This window comes from Poecilia reticulata, chromosome 4 (assembly GCF_904066995.2).
Source record: "Poecilia reticulata chromosome 4, P_reticulata-male-v2, whole genome shotgun sequence".
Lineage (NCBI taxonomy): Eukaryota > Metazoa > Chordata > Actinopteri > Cyprinodontiformes > Poeciliidae > Poecilia > Poecilia reticulata.
In genome coordinates, this window is record NC_088833.1 from 24,957,391 (window position 1) to 24,985,204 (window position 27,814).

The 27,814-nt window shown below is 40.3% G+C and overlaps 5 protein-coding genes and 1 long non-coding RNA gene across 7 annotated transcripts; 3 read left to right on the top strand and 3 right to left on the bottom strand.

Moving 5' to 3' along the window:
• Positions 1-1,057: 1,057 nt before the first annotated feature.
• dhcr24 (24-dehydrocholesterol reductase) lies at positions 1,058-12,143 on the top strand. Its single transcript, XM_008407393.3, has 9 exons — positions 1,058-1,382; positions 2,115-2,270; positions 2,673-2,778; positions 3,324-3,442; positions 4,393-4,656; positions 6,615-6,758; positions 10,566-10,763; positions 10,870-11,051; positions 11,520-12,143. Exons 1-9 carry the CDS (start codon positions 1,152-1,154, stop codon positions 11,671-11,673), a joined length of 1,554 nt encoding a protein of 517 aa, XP_008405615.1. The 5' UTR covers positions 1,058-1,151; the 3' UTR covers positions 11,674-12,143.
• Positions 3,293-4,547, bottom strand: LOC145551497 (uncharacterized). Its single transcript, XR_014087349.1, has 2 exons — positions 4,408-4,547; positions 3,293-3,480 (listed from the first exon to the last, which is right to left on the bottom strand). It is a non-coding gene; the product is annotated as an uncharacterized LOC145551497 (long non-coding RNA).
• A 1,066-nt stretch (positions 12,144-13,209) lies between the features above and the next one.
• LOC103463799 (nucleotide sugar transporter SLC35D2) lies at positions 13,210-22,489 on the bottom strand. 2 transcript variants are annotated; one of them, XM_081606543.1, is made up of 12 exons: positions 22,251-22,489; positions 21,957-21,990; positions 21,770-21,856; positions 21,585-21,652; positions 21,429-21,500; positions 21,223-21,291; positions 20,892-20,994; positions 20,259-20,351; positions 19,609-19,676; positions 19,366-19,444; positions 19,207-19,289; positions 13,210-13,972 (listed from the first exon to the last, which is right to left on the bottom strand). In XM_081606543.1, exons 1-12 carry the CDS (start codon positions 22,358-22,360, stop codon positions 13,837-13,839), a joined length of 1,002 nt encoding a protein of 333 aa, XP_081462669.1. In that variant the 5' UTR covers positions 22,361-22,489; the 3' UTR covers positions 13,210-13,836. The 2 variants fall into 2 exon arrangements, with proteins under 2 accessions (XP_081462669.1, XP_008405619.1); XM_008407397.3 differs by lacking the exon at positions 13,210-13,972 and adding an exon at positions 14,144-18,987.
• LOC103463798 (transmembrane protein 205) lies at positions 13,247-15,463 on the top strand. The gene is made up of 3 exons (XM_008407396.3): positions 13,247-13,375; positions 14,766-14,929; positions 15,082-15,463. Exons 1-3 carry the CDS (start codon positions 13,276-13,278, stop codon positions 15,382-15,384), a joined length of 567 nt encoding a protein of 188 aa, XP_008405618.1. The 5' UTR covers positions 13,247-13,275; the 3' UTR covers positions 15,385-15,463.
• Positions 22,490-22,632: 143 nt separating the features above from the next.
• On the top strand, positions 22,633-25,553 carry aqp12 (aquaporin 12). Its single transcript, XM_008407399.3, has 3 exons — positions 22,633-24,482; positions 24,985-25,101; positions 25,194-25,553. Exons 1-3 carry the CDS (start codon positions 23,888-23,890, stop codon positions 25,319-25,321), a joined length of 840 nt encoding a protein of 279 aa, XP_008405621.1. The 5' UTR covers positions 22,633-23,887; the 3' UTR covers positions 25,322-25,553.
• An 11-nt stretch (positions 25,554-25,564) lies between these two features.
• Positions 25,565-27,307, bottom strand: rpp21 (ribonuclease P subunit p21). The gene is made up of 5 exons (XM_008407398.2): positions 27,125-27,307; positions 26,923-27,023; positions 26,078-26,160; positions 25,840-25,974; positions 25,565-25,718 (listed from the first exon to the last, which is right to left on the bottom strand). The coding sequence occupies exons 1-5, from the start codon at positions 27,179-27,181 to the stop codon at positions 25,621-25,623; spliced, it is 474 nt and encodes a 157-aa protein (XP_008405620.1). The 5' UTR covers positions 27,182-27,307; the 3' UTR covers positions 25,565-25,620.
• Positions 27,308-27,814: the final 507 nt, after the last annotated feature.

Below are 27,814 nucleotides of genomic sequence, written 5' to 3' on the forward strand. Positions count from 1 at the left end.
ACGTTTAGCGCTGTCAATCACAATCTCATGTGGCTCATCTTTCCTCCCCCTTGCTCTGTTATGCTGCAGCTAGCCTAGTCTGTTGTAAATGCTTAGTCTATTAAGCATAGCTACCAATGATGACAGATAAACGATTTTCCTGTAACAATAAGTTGTTGCAGTTGATTGCCAGCGCTAAGACCCACCTCCTATTTCTGATTGATTGTTTTGGTCAGAACGTGGCATTACTTTAGCTAGCAATAGTAGTTCAGGGAGGAGGTGGGGGAGATTGATTGTTTTCACAGATCATCTGTCTCATAAACTGCTATGACACTGTGACTGCTTTGACAATTATGGAGAAAACATATTTTTTTATTAAAGTTATGTACTGCAGCTTGAATAAAATGCAACTACATAGCAATTTTTTTTAGAAGTCTGGATTGTTTTATGTATATTTTGCATGTTGCCTATGACTGTTGCTCATGGGGAGAGACATTTCAGTAATCTAAAAGTAATAGAAAAAATTTAAGCAACCTACTTGCATACTGTATGCAGACTGTATCCATACTGAATTTTACTCTTGCATGTAAAATTCATGAGCAGTAAATATTGTACTAGTTATCAGTATTGGACCAAAGAAAGCAAGGCAGTTTGCAAGCCTTTGAAATTGTGATGCAGCAGCTGCAGCAGTAACAGCAGCTGCGTGAGGGGGGCCCAATTTAATTTTTTGTCAGGCGGCCCAAGATTCCTGTTAGCGCCCCTGGTTGAGGCAACAATGGATTGCTTCAGTTAGTGATGCAGACTGTCAAACTTTTTCGAAAACAGCCTCGACTCTCTGTTGTACTTTGCCTGAAAATTCACCCGCTCCCATGTGAGCAGACTGCGTGGTGTGAGAGTCTGTCTGCTTTATGATTGGCCAATCAGCAGACACGCTCTGTCTCTACCACGCCCTACGGCCGCACGGTTAACCAATAAGATACAAACTGGGCGAACAAGCCCCGCCTTTTTCGGAATATCGACCAATTAGCCTTGAGTAGAGGCGGAGTTTGAAGTCCACCTACCTGATCAGGAGTCAGGAATCTGTTACCCCAGCTGGAAAAAAAAGTAAAAAGTTTAAACTCGGATTTTGGCTGCAGCGTCCATCAGACCGGCTTCTGACCCGAGCTGACGCGATGAGTCCGCTGTTGTATTTAGGAGCCCTGCTGGTTTTCTTCCTGCTCTGGATCAGAGTCAAAGGTCTGGATTACGTGATCGTCCACCAGCGCTGGATATTCGTGTGCTTGTTCTTACTGCCCCTCTCGGTTATATTCGATGTGTATTATTATGTGAGAGCGTGGCTCATTTTTAAAATGTGTTCGGCACCCAAGCTGCACGACCAGCGCGTGCGGGACATCCAGCAACAGGTGAGTGGGTGCTACGTCATCATTTCATCATCACAGCATTCCTGCACAACACAGGTGTGCTGGACTTATATTCTCCTGATGGGGGGTTGAACCAAGGGCGACCCAAAACTCAATGGGGACCTGAGTAGAATTTAAGTAGGGGGGCCACTTCCAGCTGAACTTATCTGAATTATTCTGGGTTTGATTTGGCCAAGCTTGGATTTATTTTGCTTTCTAGTTGCAAGTTGGAAAACGGGTCAAAGTTGCTGTTTATTTTGCTGCTACCTCCATTAGCAATACATGCCAAAACAAAAATGATAATAAAAAAAAAAAATTCTTGTTATTTTATGCAGTCAAACATTAAATTAACACGCTCACATATAGTGATGGTGGCACAATATATGTGTTACTGATTTAATTAGATACCAAATTGTGAATAATAATATGGGGTATAATATAAACTGTTAATAATTCATTTATACCTGCAGCTTTCACTATATTTAATGTGCTTTGCAGCCATATTGGATTCTAAGCTTGAGTCTGATTGGTGATTCCCTTCTTTCCCAATCAGAATCCGTATTTTAGAGGGGATCCTTGTCCACTAAGCAGCCGCAATTCCTGCACATTCCCCAGCCTTGCTTGACTTGGAACATTTATGTCCTTTAAATTTAAAGCCTAAGATTTACAGTATGTAAGTAGAATTCCCTATGTAGCACACAGTACTGCAAAAGTAACCTGCTGTGTCACACACAGATACGTGAGTGGAGGAAGAACGGCGGCGGGACCTACATGTGTACCGGTCGACCCGGCTGGCTCACCGTGTCCCTCAGAGTGGGAAAATACAAGAAGACCCACAAGAACATTATGATCAACATGATGGACATTCTGGAGGTGGACACAAAGAGGCAGGTAGGAGAAACCAGGAGACAAGAAGCTGGACATCGCAGGAGATTATTATTTTTCCCTCCATACACTCGGATTAGTTTAACTCCTGAAGCTCCCTGTAATCCACATTTTGACTCATTAAAACCCTCAGTTATGACTAACTACACACGAGACCCTTTCCAAAAGGTCTTCTGGTTGTAGTTCTTAGCTGTGTGACATTTTGAGAAAAATAAGAAATGTGTTTTTCTTTTTCTAAGTGAAATCTTCGAAAGTCATCAGACTAAAGAATACGTCTTAAAAAATGAAGGATCGTTTTTTTTGGCAAACAATAACTTCACAAAGTTAGCGTTTTCTAAAAAGCAATAAGACAAGTTAAAGGGTTATTTATTTATTTATTTTTTTTACTCATGAGTGCCTCATGTACAGGTGGTGCGAGTGGAGCCTCTGGCCAACATGGGTCAAGTGACGGCTCTCCTGAACTCCATCGGCTGGACGCTGCCGGTGCTGCCGGAGCTGGACGATCTCACAGTGGGTGAGGCGAGCGCACGTCAGATTATTTTTAGGTCAATCCGTCTCAGTGTTGCTTCATTTCTCTCTTTCCGCTTTCCTAAAAATAGAAAGCCCATCCGTCATCGCGCTGTGATTTCCACAGCTTATGCGCGAGATGGAGATCTGCAAACCCTCCATCAATCAGTGCATCCTGTTCAGAGCCACGGCTGCTCCTCTAATTGCGTTTAGAAGAGGGGATGGGGGGGGGGGAGGGGGAGGAGAGGAGGGTTCTGGCGTTGCAGCTCGGAAGATGACACCGGGAGGAAATGGCCGCAGCAGCAGCGTGGAAGCACCCCTGGATAGAGTTTCATAATGGATTTCCTGATGCCATAATCTACGCATCAGCGATCTAATGTTTTCCCATCAGGCCGTGCTACATTCATTTATCCCGCTGTCCACAGACCGACGCGCTCACAGCAGGCGAATGCTGTTATCTGCTCGTTTGTTTGGCCCCCCTGTTGCTCTCACCCGGGCAGAAATTCAATTACCATAGAGCATTTTGTTTTTCTTTCTTCCTTTCTTTCTCAGGTGGGCTGGTGATGGGCACAGGCATCGAGTCTTCCTCCCACGTTTATGGGCTTTTTCAGCACATATGCGTCGCGTATGAGCTGGTCCTTGCTGACGGCAGCTTGGTGCGCTGCACAGAGGTGAGTACTGCACCGGTTTGAGTCCAAGGCCCTAAATCCTACAGCAGACCAGAGGGAAAACATTTGGCTTAGATAATGTTTTTGTTATCACAAATTTATGAGCTTTGGTCAGAAAAACAATATTTGAGGTCAAAATAATAGCTTTTTAATTCTTGTTTGTCTCATATAATCATCAGACGTTGTTTTTTTGTTTAGAAAGCTGACAGAGCATCCCCATGGCAGTCTGAGAGCAATAATAATAATATTAATAATAAAAACCAGGGCTGCAATTAACAATTATTTTCAGTATAGATTAATCGATTGATTAATCTGATTTAAAAAATTGACACAATCTGCCGATTTTTTTCAATTCAAGTCTTTCTTATACAATATTAGAATTACATTAAAATATGCAAATAAATAAGGAAACATTTTGTTAGGGTGTGACCAATCTATTCTGATCAGGGTTTGTGTGATGGACCTTCACATCTCACCAGATAAAGCACAAGTTTGATGTAGAATAATAATTTTTTTTCTCTAATAAAAATCTGAAAAGTGCGGCATGTGTTTGTATTCAATGGAAGCCCATTTTTCTTGGAAACATGTCTCAGGCTGAGTCAGACTGGATGGAAACATCAAATCTTGCCACAGATTCTTGATTAGATTTAAGTCTGTTCTTTGACTAGGCCATTTAAACACATGAAGATGTTGAGCTTGGTGCCATGTGGAAAGAGTCCCTTACTAACATTTAGTCATGGATAAAGTTTGTTTTTCTTATTAGATGACATATAAAGGGAATTGACGACACTAGATTTTATTTAAGGGTATCGGAGTGAACACAAATACACGCTACCCTGTTAATTTGTACAAATCAACAGCGCGGTTGTGATGTGACGACATGTGAAGTGGTAAAAGGAGTGCGCGTTCTTTCCCAAGACAATGTGTTTTTTTTAATGCTTTTGCCCAAACAGGAGGAGAACTCCGACCTGTTCCACGCCGTGCCCTGGTCCTGCGGCACGCTGGGATTCCTGGTCGCAGCTGAGATTAAAATAGTCCCGGCGAGGTCCTGGGTGAAGCTGCGCTACGAACCCGTCAGAGGCCTGGAGAACATCTGCCGACGCTTCGCCGAAGCGTCGGCCGACAAGCGGAACACGTTCGTCGAGGGAATCCAGTACAGCCTGGACTCGGCCGTCGTCATGACGGGAACCATGACCGACCACGCGGAGCTGGACAAGGTGAGGCGCCGGTGTTGCGTCAATCCGCGTTTCCCCATCAGATACTGTTCCCCCTACCTGCGTGAAGCTGACACCCCACCCACGTCAAAAAATCCAGCAAATAGTCTGAATGGTTAGTGCTCCGTTTGTGCAGGTTTGTGCCGTTAAAATTTTCGTTTGTGCAGTTTTGGTTTCTGAGATATTAAACATTATTTTTTAGGTCATCTAGAGTTCACCATCCCCCCATATCGCTCCAAAACAAACCAAAGTGGGCTAGTTCGTTAGTGCTCCGTTTGTGCAGGTTTGTGCCGTTAAAATTTTCGTTTGTGCAGCTTTCATCTTTGAGATATTAAAAGTTATAATTTTGGCCGATGACGTCACCATCCCCCCATATCTCTCCAAAACAAACCAAAGTGGGCTAGTTCGTTAGTGCTCCGTTTGTGCAGGTTTGTGCCGTTAAAATTTTCGTTTGTGCAGCTTTCATCTTTGAGATATTAAAAGTTATAATTTTGGCCGATGACGTCACCATCCCCCCATATGCTCCAAAACAAACCAAAGTGGGCTAGTTCGTTAGTGCTCCGTTTGTGCAGGTTTGTGCCGTTAAAATTTTCGTTTGTGCAGCTTTCATCTTTGAGATATTAAAAGTTATAATTTTGGCCGATGACGTCACCATCCCCCATATGCTCCAAAACAAACCAAAGTGGGCTAGTTCGTTAGTGCTCCGTTTGTGCAGGTTTGTGCCGTTAAAATTTTCGTTTGTGCAGCTTTCATCTTTGAGATATTAAAAGTTATAATTTTGGCCGATGACGTCACCATCCCCCCATATGCTCCAAAACAAACCAAAGTGGGCTAGTTCGTTAGTGCTCCGTTTGTGCAGGTTTGTGCCGTTAAAATTTTCGTTTGTGCAGCTTTCGTCTTTGAGATATTAAAGGTTATAATTTTGGCCGATGACGTCACCGTCACCCTATCATGTTCCAAATCAAACCTAAGTGTGGGCTACTTCTTTTAATTCTTCAGATTCTCCGCTGTTGTACAATGTGTACATTTTGTTTTGAACTTCAATAAAGACTTAGAACAAGAAAAAATGTGTCTCATTTCAAGAAATGTTTTAAGATAGCAATGTTTTTTCACGAACGTAGCGCACAATAATTGAATCCTGCTAATAAAGGACATGCAGCCTGACCCTAACGTAATGTGTATAACCTGTTCAACTGTGCTTTGATTTCGGAGGTGGTCTGAAGAATTATATTCACATTGTTGATGTACTGTCTGCTGCTGATTATGCAGCAAACGTGTAAAAAAATTACATGAACCTATAAAGGCCAACGTCTGGTTTGCAAACTCAACGTCTGCAAACCAGACGTTGAGTTTTTTCCAGTGCATTAATGTCACTTTTATTACATTCATTATATCTATCATGGTAATTCAGGGTGAGTTATTTTTAATTCTAAATGAATATCCTTGTTGGACTATTATTTAAGTGTTATTCTCCTTCAAGACACATTTACCTAACGCCAGAATAAATAAAATGTACATTATGCAGCAAAGGAAATTAGAAGATCGGACATATATCCATTATGGAGATGATCGGTTTTGGACAGGCGATGTGCCCTTATTGTATAAGGAATACTAAAGAATGACTGGTATCATTAAAGATACAGGGACGAACTTTTTAGTTATCTAGCTTTGCTAGCAAAGTCGTTACCTAGCAGCTAGCTAATAGCACAACAACAACAACCTAATGTCTGTATGATAAAAATACTGAATCGATAGATAAGAACAGTTTTTCCTCACCTGTCTTGTCTCCTCCCGCTCAGTAGTTCTTCAGAGAAAGGCAGACGCAGAGGCCTGTCAGTGTCTGTTGTATTTCATTACCTCTCTGCTTAAACCGCGACTCCAAGCTGAAGCAGAAACGATAGGCCTGTCCGCTGTCACCTCTTTGACCGTGTCTGATGTCGGATCTTCCTCTTGGACAACAGATCAACAGGATCGGCCTGCACTTCAAACCCTGGTTCTTCAAGCACGTGGAGAGCTACCTGAGAAGAGGCCACAGCGGAGTGGAGTTCATCCCTCTGAGGCAGTACTATCACCGACACACGCGCAGCATCTTCTGGGAGCTTCAGGTACACATGCATATCGCCCGTTAGTTTTCACTGTTTAGCATTCAGCTGCTAACATTAACACTGTCGTACCCACGATAATGGATAAGACGAGGACTCACACGATTAATCAGATTAATCGTGATGAATAAATAATCGTACTAATTTAGTAAATTAACAATATAACGTATATAACGCCAGAATAAACATATAGTTTTAGCTTCACCCGGTTCAAATTAACTTAAAGAATTCTATATTATTGCATTTTAGGCCAAACAAAAATGTATTTGAATTAAGTTATTTATGTGCATCTTTATATGTATTTCTAAGATTGCATAAAACAGGCTTAAGTTGTTAAGGGAAAAATCTGTATTATGTGCCACTTTTTATTACAATTATTTGATTAATCATCAGAGTAACAGATAGAATAATCAATTACTGAAATAGTCATTAGTTGTCGCTCTTCTGAAGACCTTACAGCCCAAAATTTCCACACAGAATCGTCTAACTTTTCTGCCAGAATCTTGTTCTTAATCTTTGTTCAACGATTTCATCACTTCCCAGTGATTTTCAACAGGATCTGGAAAGCCTGGTGAGTCAGCCACCAGTGAGAACGTCGTTCCCTGCTGGCTGATCCTCTGGTTTAAATCCAATGAATCCTCCCATTATCAGTCTGTAATCAAAGAAAATAACCTTGATTGTGAAGCTGCTCATTTACTGTTTTCATGTGGTTGGCTAAAGCAGTTTTGTTGGAAAATAAAATAAAAAGTGAGCCACATGACACTTTTTCCACAGGCAAAGAGTTCAAACTGCTTCTCTGTTTTCTTAAAGGGAAATTGCATGATTTTTGAGTCGAGGTGAAAAAGTGAGAAATCTCATATCTTTGTGTCACTGAGTTTACTATTTACTATTAATAATTCACCACCTAAACATCCTGAGCTAAGCTCATAGTTTTGTTTGAAATGAAGTTTTATATAGATTATTATGATGTCGTTCACCAATTAGCCTATTGATTATGTAATTTCTCAGTACTTGCAACCTGACCTTTCCTGCAAATGTAGCAAATTTCCAAAGCAACCCCATTTCAAATATTAAATATGTTTTCATCATCAGAAAGCAAAAGGAATCTAAACATTTGAAGGAGTCCATTACCACTCCATTAGTGGACTTTTAAACCACTGTATGGTTGTTATTCCTCTTTAATAAATTAATGTCTGCCTTTTAGAAATCCTGTCTGCTGAAAAAAAAAAAGAACTCGCATATAGAAAACTATGAGTGCTGTTTTTCCAGGTGTACTTACCTGAGGAAACAGAAGCAGCAAAATGCACCGAAAAAGTCTCGGCTGCTGCTGAAAAACTCACATGGAGGCTTCAAAACCAACGAACTCGTCCTTTTAGTTTTTATACTTAGGACACAAGTCTTTATTGTTCCCTTTAAATAGTAGAGGAAGGCGTGGCAGTAAAGTTTAAAGTGAGAGGAGAGGCATATATTACCAATAACAGTGAGACTTTGTGTCTCCGTGTCTGTGTGCGTGTGTGTGCGTGAGTGTGTGTGTGTGTGTGTGTGTGTGTGTGTGTGTCCGCGCATGTGTGTGTGTGTATATACTCTGAATTGTACCTGTGCCAGCAAACCCATATTTTTGCTTTTAACAACACTTGTACTTAAGATGGTTATTTTCTACTTTACATACCTGGCTGTCTGTACGTTTCACGTAGGAAGGTTATTGTTGGCGCACTGCCTCCAACCTACTTTTCCCATGTAAATGTCAGTTTTGGTGTAGATAACCGGTCAATGCAAATGTGACATCAATTTATAGGTTCATAAAAAAAGCGGTGGCTTTAAACGCTGTGACGTATTTGAGGATAAAGCTGTTTTGAGATGATAGGAATACAATTTAATTGATTAGTCGGATAAAATATTGGCACATTTTGTAGAATTTTCATTTAGGCTTTTCATACAATTTAAGTGCATTAAATGCTTTAAAATACACCAATAAACAATAAATAAAAGAAATCAAACATTTTATTGGCTAAAATACAACAACAACATTTCAACATGCTAAAAGCTGCCATTCCTGCTTGACTTAGCATCAGTGTAGAGTAGTACTAATCTGTTGATTTATGTTTTTTCTTTAGTAAAAGTTTCTAACTAGGAGATTTTCCCCTTCCCATCTTGAACTGGGTGAAGCTAAAAGCTTTGACACTTGAGGAGTTCTGTATAGAACACATTTACAGACAGAGGATCTTTTTATTTAATCTTAAACGTAAAATATCTATATATTTTTAGTACAGTTTTCATTATTTACTGCTGTTCTTTCACTAAATGACCTTTTTTTTTGTCTGTATGTTGCAACCAAAGATGAATTGATTACTGAATTAATTCATAATTATTTCAATAATCGATTAATCCGATTAATTGTTCCAGCCCAACTCATATACTAACTACTTGTTTACTTTTAACGTAACCAAATATCCAGAATCTATCCCTTTACGCCTTCAAATCTCTTTGTCTCTAATAATAAACAGTTATTATTAGTGGTTAATTTTATCAGCCTACTTTGTAGTGTCATCAGACAGTCCAGCTTATAGAAACCAGACATTTAGGTCGTCGCAAAGACATAATGAGACTCTTATTAATCATAAACTGATGAACAGATCCACTCAGTCACACATAGTCCCTGTTTCCAGGAGCTTAGACTATTTTAACAACTCGCCTGCTCATTTCCCCCTAGTTTCCTAATGCTCTAATGCTCCACCAGTCACACACACCGTGCACACACCCCATTAGCCATTAGTGAGAATAGCCTGACAGTGGTGTTTTCAGTAACAGTAAATGGCCTGATGAATTATGCATAATTCTGGTTTGACAGATGCCTCTGAGCATTAGTCTGGTACCTTTTTATGTTTATTTATTTATTTATTTATTTTTAAGGAGCTTGTCTCTGTTTACATTTCACTTGAAATGCAGACAGAAATAGGGCAGTCTGTGATGGAAATCATTCAGGTGTTGAATTTGATGGCCTCAGAAGTTGTTGTTGTTGTTGTTTTTGCGCTGCCCTCTGGTGGAAATTTAGGAAAACTGAAGAAGATTGCGTAGGACTGAAGAACCCATGAATGCCCCACTTTCAGAGTATTTTCTTGTGAGAAACATATGAACATGAGTGTGTAAAGGAGAAAAAAAACCCAGATTTTCACAGTTTCTTTTCATGTAAAACCAACCTTCCTGGCTCTGATTTGACTCAAAAGTTAATGTGAACTTGTTTTTTCTTTTTCCTTTTAATTTTTAAAATCAATTTCCAAACCAGCTCTGTAGCAAGTTCGGAGTCGTTGTAACATCTAAAAGTTGTCCAGCTGAACCACACTGAAATTTATGGGCCGCGCTTAAAAGCCAGATCCCTGCAGGAAACCCAACCCATCGAAATTAACTACTGCCATTTCTGCCAAGAAGGGTGATCGAATATCCGACCAGAATTATCCCAGAAGCTTGTAGACGTATTGAAGTTGAGGTGCAGCTCGCTGAATGACAACATTTTCATGAGGTTTTGCTTGTAGTTTCAAGGTGGTATGTACAATTATGACTCTGTGTGGATTGGAAGGCAATGCACGATAACGACCGAAGTCGATTGTCTTGTGTTTATTTCACCCACTGGAAAAAAACACATTATTAGAAGCTAATGATTGTTACCTTCCAGCTCCTGATTGTAGCATCTAAAAACCTAAATAAATCTTTCACAGCTAAACTTTTAGATTAAAAAAAAATCCAATAATAACAATAAGCTGTATTTTTACCACTTTGTGAGGAAAGCTATTGTTGTCTGCGCCTCTTTTGCAGGACATCATCCCATTTGGCAACAACCCCGTGTTCCGCTGGCTCTTCGGATGGATGGTTCCTCCTAAGATCTCTCTGCTGAAACTCACCCAGGGAGAAACCATTAGACGGCTGTACGAGCAGCACCACGTGGTCCAGGACATGCTGGTACCCATGAAGCATCTGCAGGCGGCCATCACTCGCTTTCACCAGGAAATCAATGTGAGACTCAAAATATTGATCGGCGTGTCATGTTGCACTCTGTTCATGATGAACTGCGTCTCGCTTGAATCATGAAAGCAACTTGTGCTTTTTTTTTCCTCCCCAGGTTTACCCGCTGTGGCTGTGCCCGTTCCTGCTGCCGCCCGGCAGAGGGATGGTCCACCCCAAGGCCCAGCAGGAGGAGGAGCTGTACGTGGACATCGGAGCGTACGGCGAGCCGAAGGTCAAACATTTCGAAGCCAAGGCGTCGACGCGTCAGCTGGAGAAGTTTGTCAGAGACGTGCATGGGTAAGCCTCCTGTCTGAAAGCCAAAACTCGAAACCCATGCGACCAGGGCCGAAACGATTGTGATTATCGACATAATCGTCAACTAATTTAGTAATCAATTAATTGTTAAATGGATTAAGTGTTAATACCATTTGCTGAAAGGACAACATACTTAAGCGTAAAAAAAAAATAAATTTACATTTGCATTGAAGATAAAAAGAAAAACAAAATCTTATTCATAACTCCTCAAGTGGTGGTTTTAGCTTAGGGGTCTCCTGTTAAGCACCATTTGCTATCCATTTATTAAATGGTTAATGCAAAAATGTATCAATTTCTAATATTGTCTAAAAAATCCTGAAGTAGTTGCATGAAAAATCTTCAGTGTGCCAATTTTCCTCATGCGATTAATCGTCTGAATAATCTAAAATAATTGATTGTTCCATGCAACACCTGACATTCTGTTGTTGCATGTTAAATGCTCCTCTTCAGGTTCCAGATGCTGTATGCGGATGTGTACATGGATCGAGAGGAGTTTTGGGAGATGTTCGATGGACATCTGTACCACAAACTAAGAGCCGAGCTGGGCTGTAAGGAAGCGTTCCCTGAAGTTTATGATAAAATCTGTAAATCTGCCCGCCACTGAGCCCAAGTTCTGGGCTCTCCGGTCTGAAATCCTACGCCAGCGTTACACCACGGTGCTGTGCACCACTAAAACCAGCTACTCTTCTTGGAACGGTTCAACCAAAACAAACTTCCTACACATTAGAATACATGTGTACTATTGAACTACTATTTTTTACAATTTAGTTCTTATTTTGGTACAGTGACAAACTTCTTGTACAACATGAAAAAAAGGCGTGACTATTTTTGATTAGTTTTGTCTGGACGGAGCCTATTTTGATACATAATTAAATACATTTCATTACATGGTTTCTATAATAATAATAAAGATTATTATTATTAAATCTTATTTTTATCTTAAAATTTAATGTTTGGCAATATTTCCTAACAGCTCCTGGTAATTTATTGTGGAAATTGTTTTTCGTAACCAAAAAACATCAATCTTGATATTTTAATGTCAGACTCAAACAAATAAAAAAAAATTATAATAAAGTGAATTCTCCTCCTTTGGTGACATTATAATCACATTTCCTCATTTTCTTTTTTGTAAATTTGAATTAGTCTGTTTTATATACAAAAAAAATATAATGACAGACTAAGAACAAGTCCATTTGAGAAGCTATAAATAAAGACTGGTGGTCGATTCATTTCGACTGCTGGAAAAAAAGAAAGAAAAAAGACGGTAACCGGATGACACGACAGGGGGCGGTAATGCAACTTGACTGGATTAAAAACTACTATAAACCCCAGAGAAGAAGAAGAGGTCCCGCCCCCTGAACCGGTGTGACTGCAGTGAGCTCAAGGAGCAAACGAGGCTGTCAGCAAGTAAAGTGAGTGCTGTTCTGACCGGAGAAATTTCTCCTGACGCCTTTTACAACACAGGTAAACTGAGCTGCACTTTTAATCTTGCAACTTAACTATTATACACGCGTTCTCAGTTGAATTCATTACGACTTCGCTTGTAATGAATTGTTTTAAGTTAAACTAAATCGTGGGTTATTCAACTAGCTGTTAGCTGCTGGTTAGTGCTGGTTACTGCTGGTTTATTACTCTTCTTCTTCACTAATTTGCCCCGACGATGAAGAGGTAGACTTTGAAGACATTTTACTAATTTACTATCAAAGTATTTACTGCTTTCTATATTAATTATTTGTAGTATGTTTAAATGCTATTTCCAGTTTCACTATTTGTTTTGAAAACGCATATTTCCAGGTGTTAAAAAAAAGAAAATGGACTTCTTGGCTATCTTGTAGAATCTCACACACGTTAAGCGAGGTCAAGCCCTGCTAGCCTGTTACCTTGACAACAGGGCGGAAGTTTCAAATGGATTAATGTCAAAATTGACAGAAATATCTCTCAAACATAAAGCTAGACAGACTACACCCTCTATAAATTTCTTTTGACGTATTGAATCAAGTCTTTTTCTCTCTCTCTCTCTCTCTTGGAAGCTATCGTCCAATCTTTAGAGGGACATTTATTCAAAAGGTCTTTGTAATGCAGTATCAAGTACCCTCATGACAAAAGGGGTAAGGTTGGAGTTGAGGCAGGAGGCACAGTGTATATCTGCACAGTGTTTATTTTTTCTGAAAACAGACCAGAGAGGTGAGAAGTTGTGGAGAACATCATGGCGACTGACCAGGAGCCAACCTACACCATGAAGCTGCTGCAGCTGCTGCTTCTCTCCACCTACTGGGGGATGCAAATTTGGGTCACTTTTATTTCAAGTAGGTACCACACACACACACACGCACACGCACACACACACACACTCTATTTAAGTCCACAGTAGATAAATGTTAACAGCAAATGATCTAAAGTTCTTTTTATTCAAACAGACTTATCATAACTTCTTGTGAGCAGCGCATTTATGGATAGTTTAACTTATTCATTATATGGCGATTTGTGTAGATCTCATGTTGGCGCACAGTAAGGAAGTGTTCAGGCATGACATGCAGGATGTTAATGGTTTTATCAGTTTTCGATGGGACCAGAACCCCGCAGCATTTACAGCGTAGTTTGGACAATAAATCAGATTCAGCTAGTGTTTGTTTATAAAGTATCAAATCACAAAATAACTAAAACATGTATAGTTTACAATAAAAACTAGAAGCTAACATTTAGCGGGCACACTTGTAGTGTAAAAACAGTTGTGAATTGTGATCAGCTGAGGTTATAATGTTCTTGATTACTTGTGAGGTGCTGTTTGTTTCTGCAAAAGGCAGCCTGTGAAAACTTTATCTTGTGACTTTCCACTTTGTGACGCTTTCTCTGTCACTGCTATGTGATCCGTGAGAAGAAACGTCTGCAGCACCGGAGATGCTCTGGTAGAAAAAAAAAAGAAAACGGTACTGCAGTATTGTTGCTCTGACATTTCAGGTTGTTTTTAAAAGTAGGCATTTTCAAAAGCAGTCATGGAAGAAGCTCTTGGATGAAAATTCATAGTTTATGGCATATCTTTGGAAGACACAATTGGGTGACAGATTGAGTCTTTATTTTTAGGATAAAAAAATATTTGGCAAAAATGAATTATTTCCTCCATAAAATAATAAATTTTTGGTACAGTGGGCATAAACAGTCTGTTATGCCAACTGTACACCTTAATAACAACAAAAACTGACTGTGTGATAAAAGTAAGAGAATCTGATCCGGCTCCACAAGAACCAGAGGAAGAAAGAAGCTCTGTTCTTGTTATTTGAGCTCATGTAGGACATTTCTGATAACATCTGTAAGGATAATGTCTTGGAATAAATAAATGGGCTTTTTCATTATCTTGACATGCCACATTCTGAACATATAAATAAAGCTGTCATCCTAAATGACTCGTTATAAAGAAAGTAGAAAACAACAAACGAAAGAGTAAGATGTTAAAGTTTCCTTGTAAACCATCAACTTAAGTTGTGAAGTATGAAAACAATGAAAGGAATCTCTTGTAGGCCACAAAAGAGCAGCTTCTTAAAAGTACTCTAGAAATACTATCAGTCGTGATAGTGAATAAATTAACACTTGACAATCACCTTCAATGCCACAAATCAGAAACTGTTAATGTTGAGAATTATCTTAATGATGTTCTAGTTTAAGTATTGGCTATTAAGAGAAAAACTGTGATTTCTCTAGGCTTTGTGATGGACAACAACCTGAACAGACACACATACGGGTTTATTCAGAGTCGTCTTGTTCCGTTCTACCTCCACCTGGGTTCAGCTTGTGCCTTCTTTAACCTCTCCATCTACGCTGTGTATCATCCCAGAGACATACTGGATGACAGGGAATCGTTTCAGGTATGTTGGGGGGTTTATATAAAACTTTACAAAAATAGTCATTCTACTCTGTCACGTTAAAACCACAAACCGCAATGGATTTCTCGTCTTCCTTGATTGTGACTCCTTGTCTCGCCTTCCTTTTCCTCATAAACTCGATGTTTCGTCTCCAGATCTTCATCTTCTTTGTGTCGGTGACGGTCGCGGCCGTCAACGCTCAGTGGTTTGGCCAAATGACGTCAGAGATAATGGCTGACATGCATCACATCGAGCAGGCGTGCGGCCTGGGTCAGGATATTGGACTTTCGTCTAACCGCGAGGCTTATGCCAAGCTGTGCGAGTCGGACGTGAAATACAAGCAGCTCTGCAGGCGCCTGTGGGTGTACCGGCTGCTGTCCTCTCTGTGTAACCTCTGCTGCATTGGCTGCAACTTTTACAGCCTCTCTTACATGGCCGAGAACCTGTCACATCTGTAAAGCTGACACCCTTCAGCTGGACTCCAATCTCTTACTGCGACGCTACCGAAAAAATTAAATAAATCTTTGATATTTGGCAGCGGTGGACATATTTAAATTCTAACTTTTTTTTATTTAATCTGAGGCGAAACATCAGGCGATCCCCGTTTTCCTTGAATTTTCAGAAGTAACGAAAGGAACGGGCGTCGGTTGGTGGCAGTTGTCCCTCTCGTCTCGCCTGAGGGTTTTTAGAGTAATGAATCAGTGCCTGCAATGCCTCACCTTTCACCTAGATTGGCTGACAGTTGTGGCTGCCTTCACATTTTTTTATTTACCTTTACAGATGTAATACGATATCGTACTATTAATTGACGTCAATTGAACGTTTTTGCTATTTTAAAAAAGTGAGGTCGTGTAGGAATAGTTGGGTCAATGTGGATTGCACCGTTTCTTTTTAAATACCCACACACCAGAACCTTCACTGAAGGAAGTGCTTCTGCACAGCTCACTCCGGCTCTCCCTGTTTAGGGTGGAGTTTCTGCAGTTTTGTAGTTTCGCAGGTTTGTCTGGCTTTCTGTCCCACCTTTCACATTTCAGAGTGGAAGGGTGTGCTATCTTTAGCTCCCCTGGCTGGTATGTGGTATGAAAACGACGGGTATGAACACTTAGACAGCTGTACAGCAAGCTCCAGGGCAGACTTGCACTGTTACAGAAGTTACATTTGTCATGGAGGCAGTTTACTCTGTGAGCTTTAAGGCAGCGGGTTGGTCCTGTCATCTGATTGGTTGACTGGACCTTCTATGTCTGTTAGCTGCTGCGAATAGCATCAGTTCAGCTGAGCAGCATTCCTACCTGAAGAATTTAGTGATTGCACTGATGCAGAAGTTATTTGGAAGATTTTTTTTTTTAACATGTTTAGAATCTCAGTTCAGGTTTATTTTGATGAATTATCTGTGGTAACACTATGTAGTATCAAGTTGACATTTTGTTTTCCCTGTGGCTGTAACCTCAGGGATTAGTAATAAAACTGACAGGTTGCTTACAGTAGCATGCATACTGATAAAGATGTGTTTTATGAAGAAAACACAAAGCCAATCACTACAGATGCACTCATAAATAACCCAATGATTTGCTAAGTGTTACTTTATAATGTCGTCTTGCTAGGTGCTATTGTTCCTGGTTGGTGTGGTGCATTACAGTCATTTACAATGTCATCTAAAGTTTTTAAATGCATAATATTTTTCTAAAGAGTCATCTTTTGTACATACAGGTGAAGGATTTTAGTTTGGTTTATTTAACAGATTATTGTACGTCACTGTATTTATGTTAAATTATCTGGTAAAGGGGGAAATGAACATCAACAGAAACTAAAATGTTGTCATAGTGCGTGTGATCTGTTATGCTTTTCAACATAACATGCTGTTTGTACTGTTTTATTTTGCTTTATATTGTGAAAAGATATTACTCAAATGTTTTTTTCTCAGTTCCTTTTCAAAAATAATATTGGTAAATTCTCATCTGTCGCTCTGAGTTTTAGTTTATCTACTCTGGTTTGTGCTGCTCTTGGATGCACATGCACTGTGTCTGACCTGAGGGGAAAGAACCACAACCAGAAACTGTCCTGAGATATTTGGAGCCGAGAAGACTCTGAAGTTTAGCCTGGACTGGTGAAGGTGTTTGGTTTGTTTTTTTTTAATACGCACAGTAATGGCAAAAACAATGCAATGTTGTCTGGTAGCTGTTTTAAATTGTATTTTCTTGTGTAAACATGTAAATATATAAAGAAGAAATATATGACGTGTCAATATTTATATCTATGTAGGTGAGATGAAGGTTGTAGGGTTAAGATGATTTGTTTTGTCTTCCGTTCACATCTGTGGAATTTTTAAACACATTGTCTGAACATTACTTTTTTTTTTTCCATTAAATTTTTTTTTGTTTGTTTCATAATCTGTCATATTTCATATTTTTCAGGGGTAAGAAGTGAAATCAGCTTATTTTATACTGCATAACGGTAAGCACATTTTGCTGCTGGTTGTGGGTTCATATCTAACCAAATAATCTAAGTTTTTAGAATTCCCTTAAGCTAGTAGAGCCAAAGAAATAAAACGGAGCTCACATTTATTTGTTCATTATGAACCTATATGAAGTCAAAGAAGTGACCCACTTCTTGGACTGTTAGTTGAAGGTTACTGAGACGGATTCATAATGGAGGAAACCCAAACCTGAGTGTGATTGGTGAGTTAGCCGTTAGGCCAACTGTTTCATGACTCAGCGCTTAAAACAACAACCGCTAAACAGGCTGAACTCATTTAATACAAATGTGTCCTAATTTGTGCTCACTGACAAACAGTAAAGATAATTTCAAAACAATTAATTTATATCCATTAACAATGAACTTTATATAAAAATTTTATTGAAAGAAAAATAAAAACTAAAATGCTAATGGTAATTTTTCAATGTAAAAAACAAATTTTTCCCAGCTACAAATAATTTTTTTATCAGCATCAATAATTACTCAAATTACAGAGAGAAAAGGAGTAACAAAAGGAATAAATATAAAACAAATACCCTTGTAATACTTTAAAATGCCAGAAACTTGAATTCCTGGATCAGACAATAATCTCCAAGTTTCACCAGTCAAATATAACAGCAGGTGAGATTTAATTTGTACTGCTTTGTGAGAGCTACCTCTGTTAAAAGTGCGAGACAACCATGTAAAAAAAAAAAAAACATTTAAAAATACAATGCAAACTAAAACCCCACAAGGTTTTGCTTGCCAAATTCTTCAATCGACACAATGCGTTACAGGGTTTAAGAATAATAAAAAAAAATAACCCTAACGACAGAAAACTAATACTGAAGGAGGAAGATCCAAATAATCTCTTCTTATTGTCTCTCCACATCACTGCAGTACAGTCTAACAGATTTACAACAGCATCTGCCAGGAAACTGCAAAACGTCAAAGGCTAAAGACGGGGACAGACGGCGTCAGTGCATTTTGTCGTTCTCAGAAGGTACCAAAGTGTAAACAGCAAAAAACGAAAAAGGCTTTAAAAAAAAGATCCTTTTAAATAACCATGACTCTTACCCCAGTGATGTGTCAGTATGCTCATGCTTACAACAGCTGATGACGATACAAAATCCCAAGATTGAACTCTGAAATGTTCAAACCCTGAAATAAAGTTTCCATCTTAAAAAACAACAACCTAAAAACATCTGAATATAAATATTATTGTTCCCTTGTTCTCATCATTCCCATGTACAGTATTATTATAAGTTATGTGAAAACATTATCTAAAAAATCCTGCAACAAAACCCCTCTGGGGGGATTTGGTAGCCATAGCAGCAGCGTGATGGTGCGGCTCCTTTTCCGTTAAAGACGCGCAGCGGAGATGGAGAACCACTCCCGGCGTTTTCCATCAATCTGCTGCTAGAGCTCCCCATAAATAAAAATCGTACTAAAAATACAGTTTTCTCGCTAACCGGCGTTAAAAGAATCAAATCCAGTGTCTGTGTCACACGACAACCTTCCCCTTGATCTCGTTCTTGGTGCTGTCGCTCGGTTTGTTGGACTGCTCCTCTGTGAGGGTGATGTACGAGTACACCAAGCTGCCCGCAATACTGCAAACGACACACACGGCTAAACGAGTTAGCACGCAACACGTCTCCAAAAGATACCAAGTGATGACAGGCCTTTCTTTATGTTCACCAAAACATGTACAGCTGCTATTTTATGACAATGTGTATTAGGAGTAACAAGCGTACTCATCTTTTTGTCTCTGAAAACAACTTAAAAACACAACAACCGAGCACATTCAATGACGAAGAGGCTTTTCATACCTTATATTCAAACCTATGAAGTTAGTCCAAGAGAAAATGTAGTCTCCGCTAAACACCATCCCAATGTAGGTCACCAGGACATTCTGCAACATCAATAAAGCAATGCGTTTGGTGTCCAGTTGCATTCGTCTGCAGCTTTAGCGAAACGGCGCGGCTCACCTTAATGCACCCCACGATGGTGGTGGTCAACGCAGAGTTGTACTGTGTGCATAGTACAGTGGAATACATGAGAATAAACCTAGAAACGGGGGTTGGGAAGGAGAAACGCTTACAAATTGATGTTTAAGTGATTTAATGTCAAGCACGAGTGGCATCCAGATTTCATCACCGATTAAAAACCACATTCACTCAGTGAGATTCCAGATGCGGCTACACGAACATGAATGTGTTCAAAGATCTTACCCCATGACGCAAGAGAGGACGAACTGGGAGAGGAAAAACGCATCAGACCAGCCGTCAAACTCTGCTGCCTGCAGTCGGAAACAAAGCGCCGGAATCAGCATGACATAAAAGAGCACAAATTCATAAACGGGGAAGGTGCCTCGCAATTAGGAGTCGCTGAGTCACTGATTTTGGGTGTGGCAACGTCAGGTTTCAGCAAATGGAAACAGAACGTCGTTCAGTGGAAACACTGAAAAGTTTTTTAAATTTCCTGGCACCGCTCCCCTCTTTAAGAGCCAGCGCTGATATCCCATCGGCTGTAGAAACGCCGTTGACTGTATCTCTACTGTAGTGATTCGGTCCAGACTTGCTGCTGGAACGGCTAGAACAACTCGGCTAGGTGAATAATGGCATCTTTGTGCTTCTCGGGCTGCTGAGGCCCAGCTGGGCGGACCGCAAGGCCCCTGCCAAGACTTACCAAAAAAAATAAAAAACAACACACACAAGGAACAACTCATATTTATGGCATTCAGTTTAAGAAATTGAACTGACGGACACAATGGAAGTGATACGCTTGTCTAAAAGAGAATGTGGAATCACCAGGGATAAATCCAGAGTTTTATTTTTAATTAAAAGGACCAAAAAACAAGAAGAAGAGTCAAATCACTCACCTTTTGCATGTCTCCTGTCACTTCAGCCAATAGGAGAGTGGGCACGATCATAAATAATGCATTATAGTATAATAATCCATATTTCCCCAACTCCTGTGACAAGAAAAACAGGAGAAAGGGAGAGTTATTTATTACATTTCCAGACAGAGTACTGATGTCATGCGTTGCCAAGACGCTGAACCGCTTCTACGCATTCGTCCAGCTCCGTCTCACATCTCTAACTCCCTGGTTTTATCAGTCTTGCTCCGCACAAGCAGATGGTATACTCTAGACATCGCGGGCTAAATCTGGATCCTGCTGTAATATGAGAGTTGAGCAATCTGCTCTTGTAACATAAAAAGTTGAAATAAAACAAACTAGTTCCTGCTTTAACAAAGCGTTATTGATTCAATCCCCTCCCTCCCCTTTACATGCAAGAAAAGGGATACAAGTGCAGTCTGAAGGTAGTTTCTGAGGGTAAAAAAAAAACCTTTACTACTTCGTTAGGAGTAAAATAACTTGACTTAAGAAACAACTGCGACTCATGGATCCCTAAAGGAGGGGTTTGATTCTCCAGAGTTAACAGGAACTCAATCGCATCGGGAATCCATCCCAACAATGGCCACCATTCATCAAGATGGTCCCACCACATACCTTTGCATCTAATTTTTGCTTCACGTAGGCTCCATTGGCTGCGGTCAGGATGTCATTCATCAGGATGAAGACGTAGCCGTGCAGGTCAAAGGACAAGTCGGCACTTTAAACATAAAACAGGTGAAAAAGGCATATAAATCAAACAGCCTTTTTTTTTTTTTTTGCCATGTTGTATTTCAGCTTGGCGTCTTCTATTGTAGATGAGCGGCGGTGCTCCTAAAGGTCACAACAACTCTTTTGTGAGCATATATCAAGATAACGACGCGCTTTGTAGTGAAGGTAATCCCAGTGCGGGTAAAACCCAGGACACCTGGAAACCGTAGAAGCTTACCTTGCGGCTATGAACGCCCCAAGGATCATTGTAAACACTGTCAGCTGGACGGGCCTGGAGAACTTCTTCCTGCCACGGGGGTCAAACACAACGAAACTCAATCCGACCGCTTTGAGGAGCAAAATAATAACCGGCATTACGTTTTGTGTCACATTCAACATCTGAAGGAGAAATAAAGTGGGTTATCTTGTCATGGCTAGTCTTACTTAAGCAGAAATCCCTCAGCCAGCATCGTGAAAAGGATGGAGAATCTCCTGAGGACTGTAAACATCGGCAAACTGGTGGCAGAGGACACAAAGTGGAGGAGAATGAGCCACCGAGTCACGTTATTCTGTGAGATCAGTGCATAGACGAGTGCTTACTTGAGCCTTTTAGTACCAAAAAGACCAGTGATTTGATTTCCCACATACAGGAGAGGTAGAGGAAATGTCTGGAAAGGCAAGGATTTAACATTAAGTTTACAATCGCATGAAAACAAGACAAAGAAGAAAAAAAAACCCCGTCAAACTGTGCATCTTTTATGAACTTGAGTATTTGTGAGTCTTACCTTGTGAGGTATGCTCTCATCCAAATCTGGGAAGGTGATCACCCTCGCAGCCTTGCCCACCCAGAGCACAACCACTGTGGCCAACATCTGCACCAAAGACACGCCAGAGGAAATCAGTTCAGCTCTATCTGCCTGGTTTAGTCACCACTGACCCGCTTACAAAGAGCCATGAGAAACCCCAACTTACTTGTCCTATTCCCACACATATTGATGAGGGAAACCTGAAAGGACAGATTAAAAAGCACCTCAATGTTAGCCAACGGGTACAAAACAATAAACGACTTAGAAATACAACAAGGCAAAGGAAGTAAAGTATCTGTCTGCGGCAGTGAAGAACCTCGCTAGCGGACAGCGGAGCTAACGGGCTCGGCTGGCTGCCTCCGCTGCCCCAGCCACCGCAACTTCCCAGCCGCTACACTACAGCTAGCTCGGCAGCCTCCCCCCGCCCCCATAGCCGCGCTGGCGCTGGGGAAACAGTTACCTGTAGTTAGTGAGGACGCTTTTGTTCACCACGACGATGAGGAACGAGCTGAGACCGTAAAACCCGGCGGCAAACAGCTTCACGAACAGCGTGGAAGGTTTATCCGCCATCACCGGCAACTTCTCATTCCTCTGTGAGCCTCTGTGCTCCCCCTGTTGCCATCATCATCACTTCAGAAGCTCGCCCGCTCCCTCGCAGATACGCGTAGCGCGTGCGCGTACGCCAGAACGTTAGCTGACGTTTTACAACTTCCGCTGATTAGCGGGAGCTGTTTCCACGCATTTATCGCTACCCCGCAGTTCTGACCTGAAATGTGGACATTCAGCCGTGAACATTCAAGTTTTTTTTCAATAACATGGTGGATTATTGTTAGTTAGAGCAGTTAGTTTTTTTGAATGAATAAAACAATTCACCATAACATACATATTTCTGAGCCCGTCAAATTTCATATTCCTGATAACTTTATCATAAAAATACATTTGAAATATTTACAGTCACCCACTTCACAAAAACAATTAGGGGACCTTACATTTTAGCAAAGCAAACCTAAGCTAAAGCTGGTGAAAAACAGTACACCTCCACCCAACTTTCTTACTTTGGTGACTGTACGACTTAGACATACAGACAAGACAGTACTTGAGAGTAAAAGGAAAGAGAAGGATGAAGTGACTGGAAATGATTAATGAATGGAATGTTTTACAGTTGGGCAGATCTGATATGACTTATGAGATTAGAAAAATGGCACTAGCAAAAAAAAAAAATTGGAGGCAGAGCTGCAAATACTAAGAAAATGAAAAAGAAAGTTGAGATGTTTTGAAGATGAGAGATAGTTAATTTATTTGAAATAAATTGTTTTTTTTTTTGGTTTTCTACTTTTAACAAACTTGTGAAACAAACTTTTTTCAGTATTGTAAGTCGAGCTTATTTGCACAGTAGATTCCAGAAACAAGGCAGTTCAAACAGTCACCAATTATGAAACAAGCAATAAATGTTACATCTTGTCAAAAGCCATCTTCAAGAAAATATACATCAGATATATTGATCGATGTTCCACTTACTATTAATCAAAACCAGATCTAAACAGGTGGGTTTTCAGCCTGGATTTAAAGGAACTCAGTGTTCCAGCATCTTTGTGGTTTTCTGGAAGGTTTATGGTGCTTCTCCCATGTTTGGTATTTATGTGTTGAATTTTAACGAACGAAAAAAAAAAAGTAAAATGAGTTATTTCTTTAAAATAACAAAGGCTGTAACAAAAGACGTGGAAAAAGTGGATAATAGTGAATACTTTCTGGATGCAAAGTAACCTCACCTGTTTTAAAACTCTTATCTGACGGTCCATACTGCAGTACGTTTCCTATCCACACCAACAGTGCCGTCGGTGCAGGAATCATTGGACTAACACTGAATGGAAACCAACATCAAACAGTCACTGAAGGACAGCCAGCTGCCTGACCTGACATAAAGGCCTGTGTGTATTTTGGCAGGTGGTTTTGGGATAAAAAAAAAAACCTGACGTGTCTCTGATAAGAAATGGGTCTGTGGGTGCGCCACGTTGTCACACAGAAGCCCGGTTGCTGGATCAACCCTTCATTCATTCTTCTTTTACAAGAGACGGAGGACGACAGCGGAGGTCAGCCATGTCTGGACTTAACGCATCACTCGGGTACTTCCTGTCAGTGGTGGTTTTCGCAGTCTTGGTCCAAACCCTCCTCAGAAAATGGCCTCGGTTTAGCTTTATGTCCGAGTTCTCCGCCTCCTTCATGCTGGTGGCGTGCTGGCTGGAGATACAGACCATCGTGGAGGTGGGCCAGTGGGCCGGGGGCCTGGGCCAGGATGTGACCGTGACCATGCTGTTTGTGCTGCTGCTGACTCACGGCGTGCTCTGCGCTGGAACGTCGGGGAACCCCAGCCTGGTCGTGCAGAAGTTCCTGCAGCTGGAGGCCAGCGCTCTGCCCACGGTGCTCGCCGTCACGGCCCAGTTCGCCGGGGCTCACCTGGGCCTGCTGGCAGCCAGGTACTACTGGAGCCTAGAGCTGACTGACATGCACATGATCAAAAACCTCATGTGGAGAGAATGCGGCACGTCCCTGCTGGTCTCCGTGGTTCAAGGCTTTTTTACAGAGTGTGCCAGCGCGTTCATCTTTCATCTCATCCAGTTGAATCTGAGACGCAGATCGGCTCTGATCCGGGTGCCCCTGATCGCAGTTCTACTCACTTTCTTCTCTCATGTCGGTGAGTCTGTCCAAACTTCTTTATGCTTATTGGAAGTGATGGGAAGTATTAGTGTCCCAATCTGATATTAATATCGGATTGGGATCCGAGTATTGGAATAAATTGACTTGCATCTCCGATAGAAGTATCCAGCAGCGCTTGTATCCCAAACGGAGACCCATTGCTTAATAACAAATGGGTCAGTTTGGTTGTTCTCATACCTATTGTTGTACACCATTGTTCTCTGAGTAATATCACTTGATCAAGCCTTTTCTCACGTTCTACACTACAAATTAAGTAATAAAAGTATGTATGATTCATGCCGATGTCGTATCTGATCAATATCAGTACCAGCTATTGCTCAAACTTGTAACATTGGCATTGCATCGGAACTGGAAAAAGTTGCCTCGGGACACCCCTACTACGAAACATTAAGTCTTGTTTTATTCAAACTTTTTAAGTCTTTCACACTCAAAACCAGCGAAACACATTAACGTCCTGACTTATCCGTTCTATTTTCCAGCCAGGAGCTACACCTCTGCTTTCATGAACCCATCTCTGGCATATGGACTCACCTTCCACTGTCCTGGATTTACCTTCAAAGAGTATGCAGTGGTCTACTGGCTGAGCTCTCTCACAGGTATGTCACATTACGCAACAGCAAACGGTGCGTTCATGTGTGTGTGTCGCAGTCCGTTAACAGTTTCTTTAAAAACCGCTTTTTTTCCCCAGGGATGATGTTGGCTCTTCTCCTTTACATGGGCCACATTCCCAGGCTTTTTGCCAGGAACCTGCTGTATTTCCAGAAGACACGCTTCAGAGTGCCGAAAGGAGACAAACAGGAAAAGAAGAAAAAGTGACACATGGTAATAGAAAAAAAAGACTATTACAAGAAATGGCAAATGGTTATAAGTGGTTTACTTTAACTGAACAGCAATGGATGCATCATGTGAAATATTTGGAAAAAATGTAAAAGAAAAAAAAAATGTAGATTCATCTTTGTTGTCTATATTTAGACAAAAAAAAACTTGTGGAAAAAATGCGCAATTTGCAGCATGTATTCAGTGAAATAAATTAAATGAAAAAAAAAAACAATAAAAAAACAACTTCTTAGCCACTTTATTTATCCAAATTATGCTTTCTATTTGGAAAAAAAAACCTATGCGCTGGTAGAACTCTGAGCATCAAGTGTTTTCGAAGACTGGGACCCATCAGCTTTTGGGCATTTAGCCTGATTTTTAGCTGAAGATCCTGGATCTGCAAGATAGGGTGCAAATGTTCAAAAATTATTTTAGTAATAAAATTCTAAAAATAAAATTTTACTAATAAAAGTGTGATTTTTTTTTTTTAGAAGAAAAATAAAAGTTTGCCTATTCACCAGATTGTTTCCGCTGCTCCAGCTGCGCCTCGGGTCGGTCCGCCCACAAACAATGATCTGGATTATTCAGTAGATTCTTGGTCTGGCCGCAGCTGAGACACCTAACAACAGTAAAGCGATTCTTTTTTTTTTTTCCTAATTAAACAAAGTGAGAAAACAGGAATTCATTACTAAAAACTACTGAACAAAGATTAAAAATAAAAGTCAAGAACATCATTGAAATTGCTATCTGCCTTACTCCGCTGTCTTGTTGTGGCAGTAACACCGGGGATGAGCAGTGAGCAGCATTTCTTACACACAGTTCTCTTCACTGATGGATCTCTGCAGGAAAATGAGTCCAAATGAAAGAAAGCCACAATTTAAAATTCTCTCTGGATGCTGTTCTCCTGCCTGTCGGGGAGTTTATGCCTGCAGGCACAAAAGGTATTTCTAGGATTATTTTTATTTTATTTTTTTAGCCTATCCAATCGTTTTTAGGTGCTTGTTTTAAGTTTCTACACATAGAGTGCTTTCTTTTCCTTGTCAAGTGCAATTAAGTAAAGTTAGGCTTTTAGTTAGTCATCAAATTATACAAGTTATAATGTAATCTCACTCGGGAGATAATGCCTATTTATGAAGAGAGGCAATATAATATTTGCTGAATGATATAATTTAGAGCTGCTGTGTACAAACTTAAAGATTATACAATTAAAGAATAAATCTGTTTTTTTTTTCTAATCAACCCAACGGTCTATTAGTTGTTTTTTTGCCAGGATATATCTATACATACAAAAAGTAAACTGATTTAACACATTACTGCATGTTTTTTTTTATTGACACAAAATTGGGTGCGACTTTAAAATGCTAGAAAAAACCTATTAAAAAACCCTATATTTAAACAGCAGACATTATCTTGATGTCATTTGAAAAATTATTTTACGCTCTTCCAAATGTAAGTAACCATTTAAACATAAATACTTTATCAAAAGCATTGATAAAGGAATAAAAGACAAATTTCTACATCACAAGGAAGTGACGACATTTACCATTTCCTTCAAAATAAAACCATATTGCTAAAGCTATCGTCAGAACGTGTCTACCTACTGCCTGAGAACCAGCCGTCTTGCTATCGTTTTCTGTGTGAAGCAGTAGAACCGAGCCAGCTCCACGTTGTTTGGGTTTTGAGATAAGACACAGTGAGCAGCCTGAGGAGACATAAAAGCCAGTGACGCCGTCATTTACACCCCATGAGCAAAGTAGCTAACATGTGACTGCTAGCGGCAGTTCGTCTAAAGCTTTCCCCCACCTGGTACAGATAGTTCAGTCTTTCGTAGGCTTCTCTGTCTTTCAAATGGAACGCCATTACGAATTCAGGTCTCAAATTGGTATTTACTGGCGTTCAACTTCATAGCATCTGAGTTTGGAGCTTCATACTTCGACTATGGATTTCCGACTGTGCCCTTCAGAATAAAAGCACAACAGTTTCTGAATAACGTAAAGGCATGTCTTACCCGAACACGAACCGAAGGTTGCCGAAGGTGGGTTTTGTTGTTATGGAAAGCAAGCGAATTTGAGCCCACACCGCAGAGATGGGAACTTTACACACACACACACACACACACACACACACACACACACACACACACACACACACACACACACACACGCATGTGTTGCTCTCTGAGAAATTATTTTCTAACATTACCTTGTTTTTATTCTTTCAGGTACAAGAATTCGGATATAATGTTACATTTTTGGATCAGTTACTCAATTAAGCAAAATATCACAATTTGTATTTTGCGGATGGCTACTTTTTACTACCACAGGAGTAACACACTTTATTGAAGAAATAATGCTTTTTGAGTATAATCTTTGGCTAATGCACGCCACCTATTTACAGAGCTGATTCCATCATCTGATCAGATTCTTGTAAATAGAATTTAAATATTAGTAATCTCTTAATTTTTGCACAAATAATCTCACCACCAATTAATAT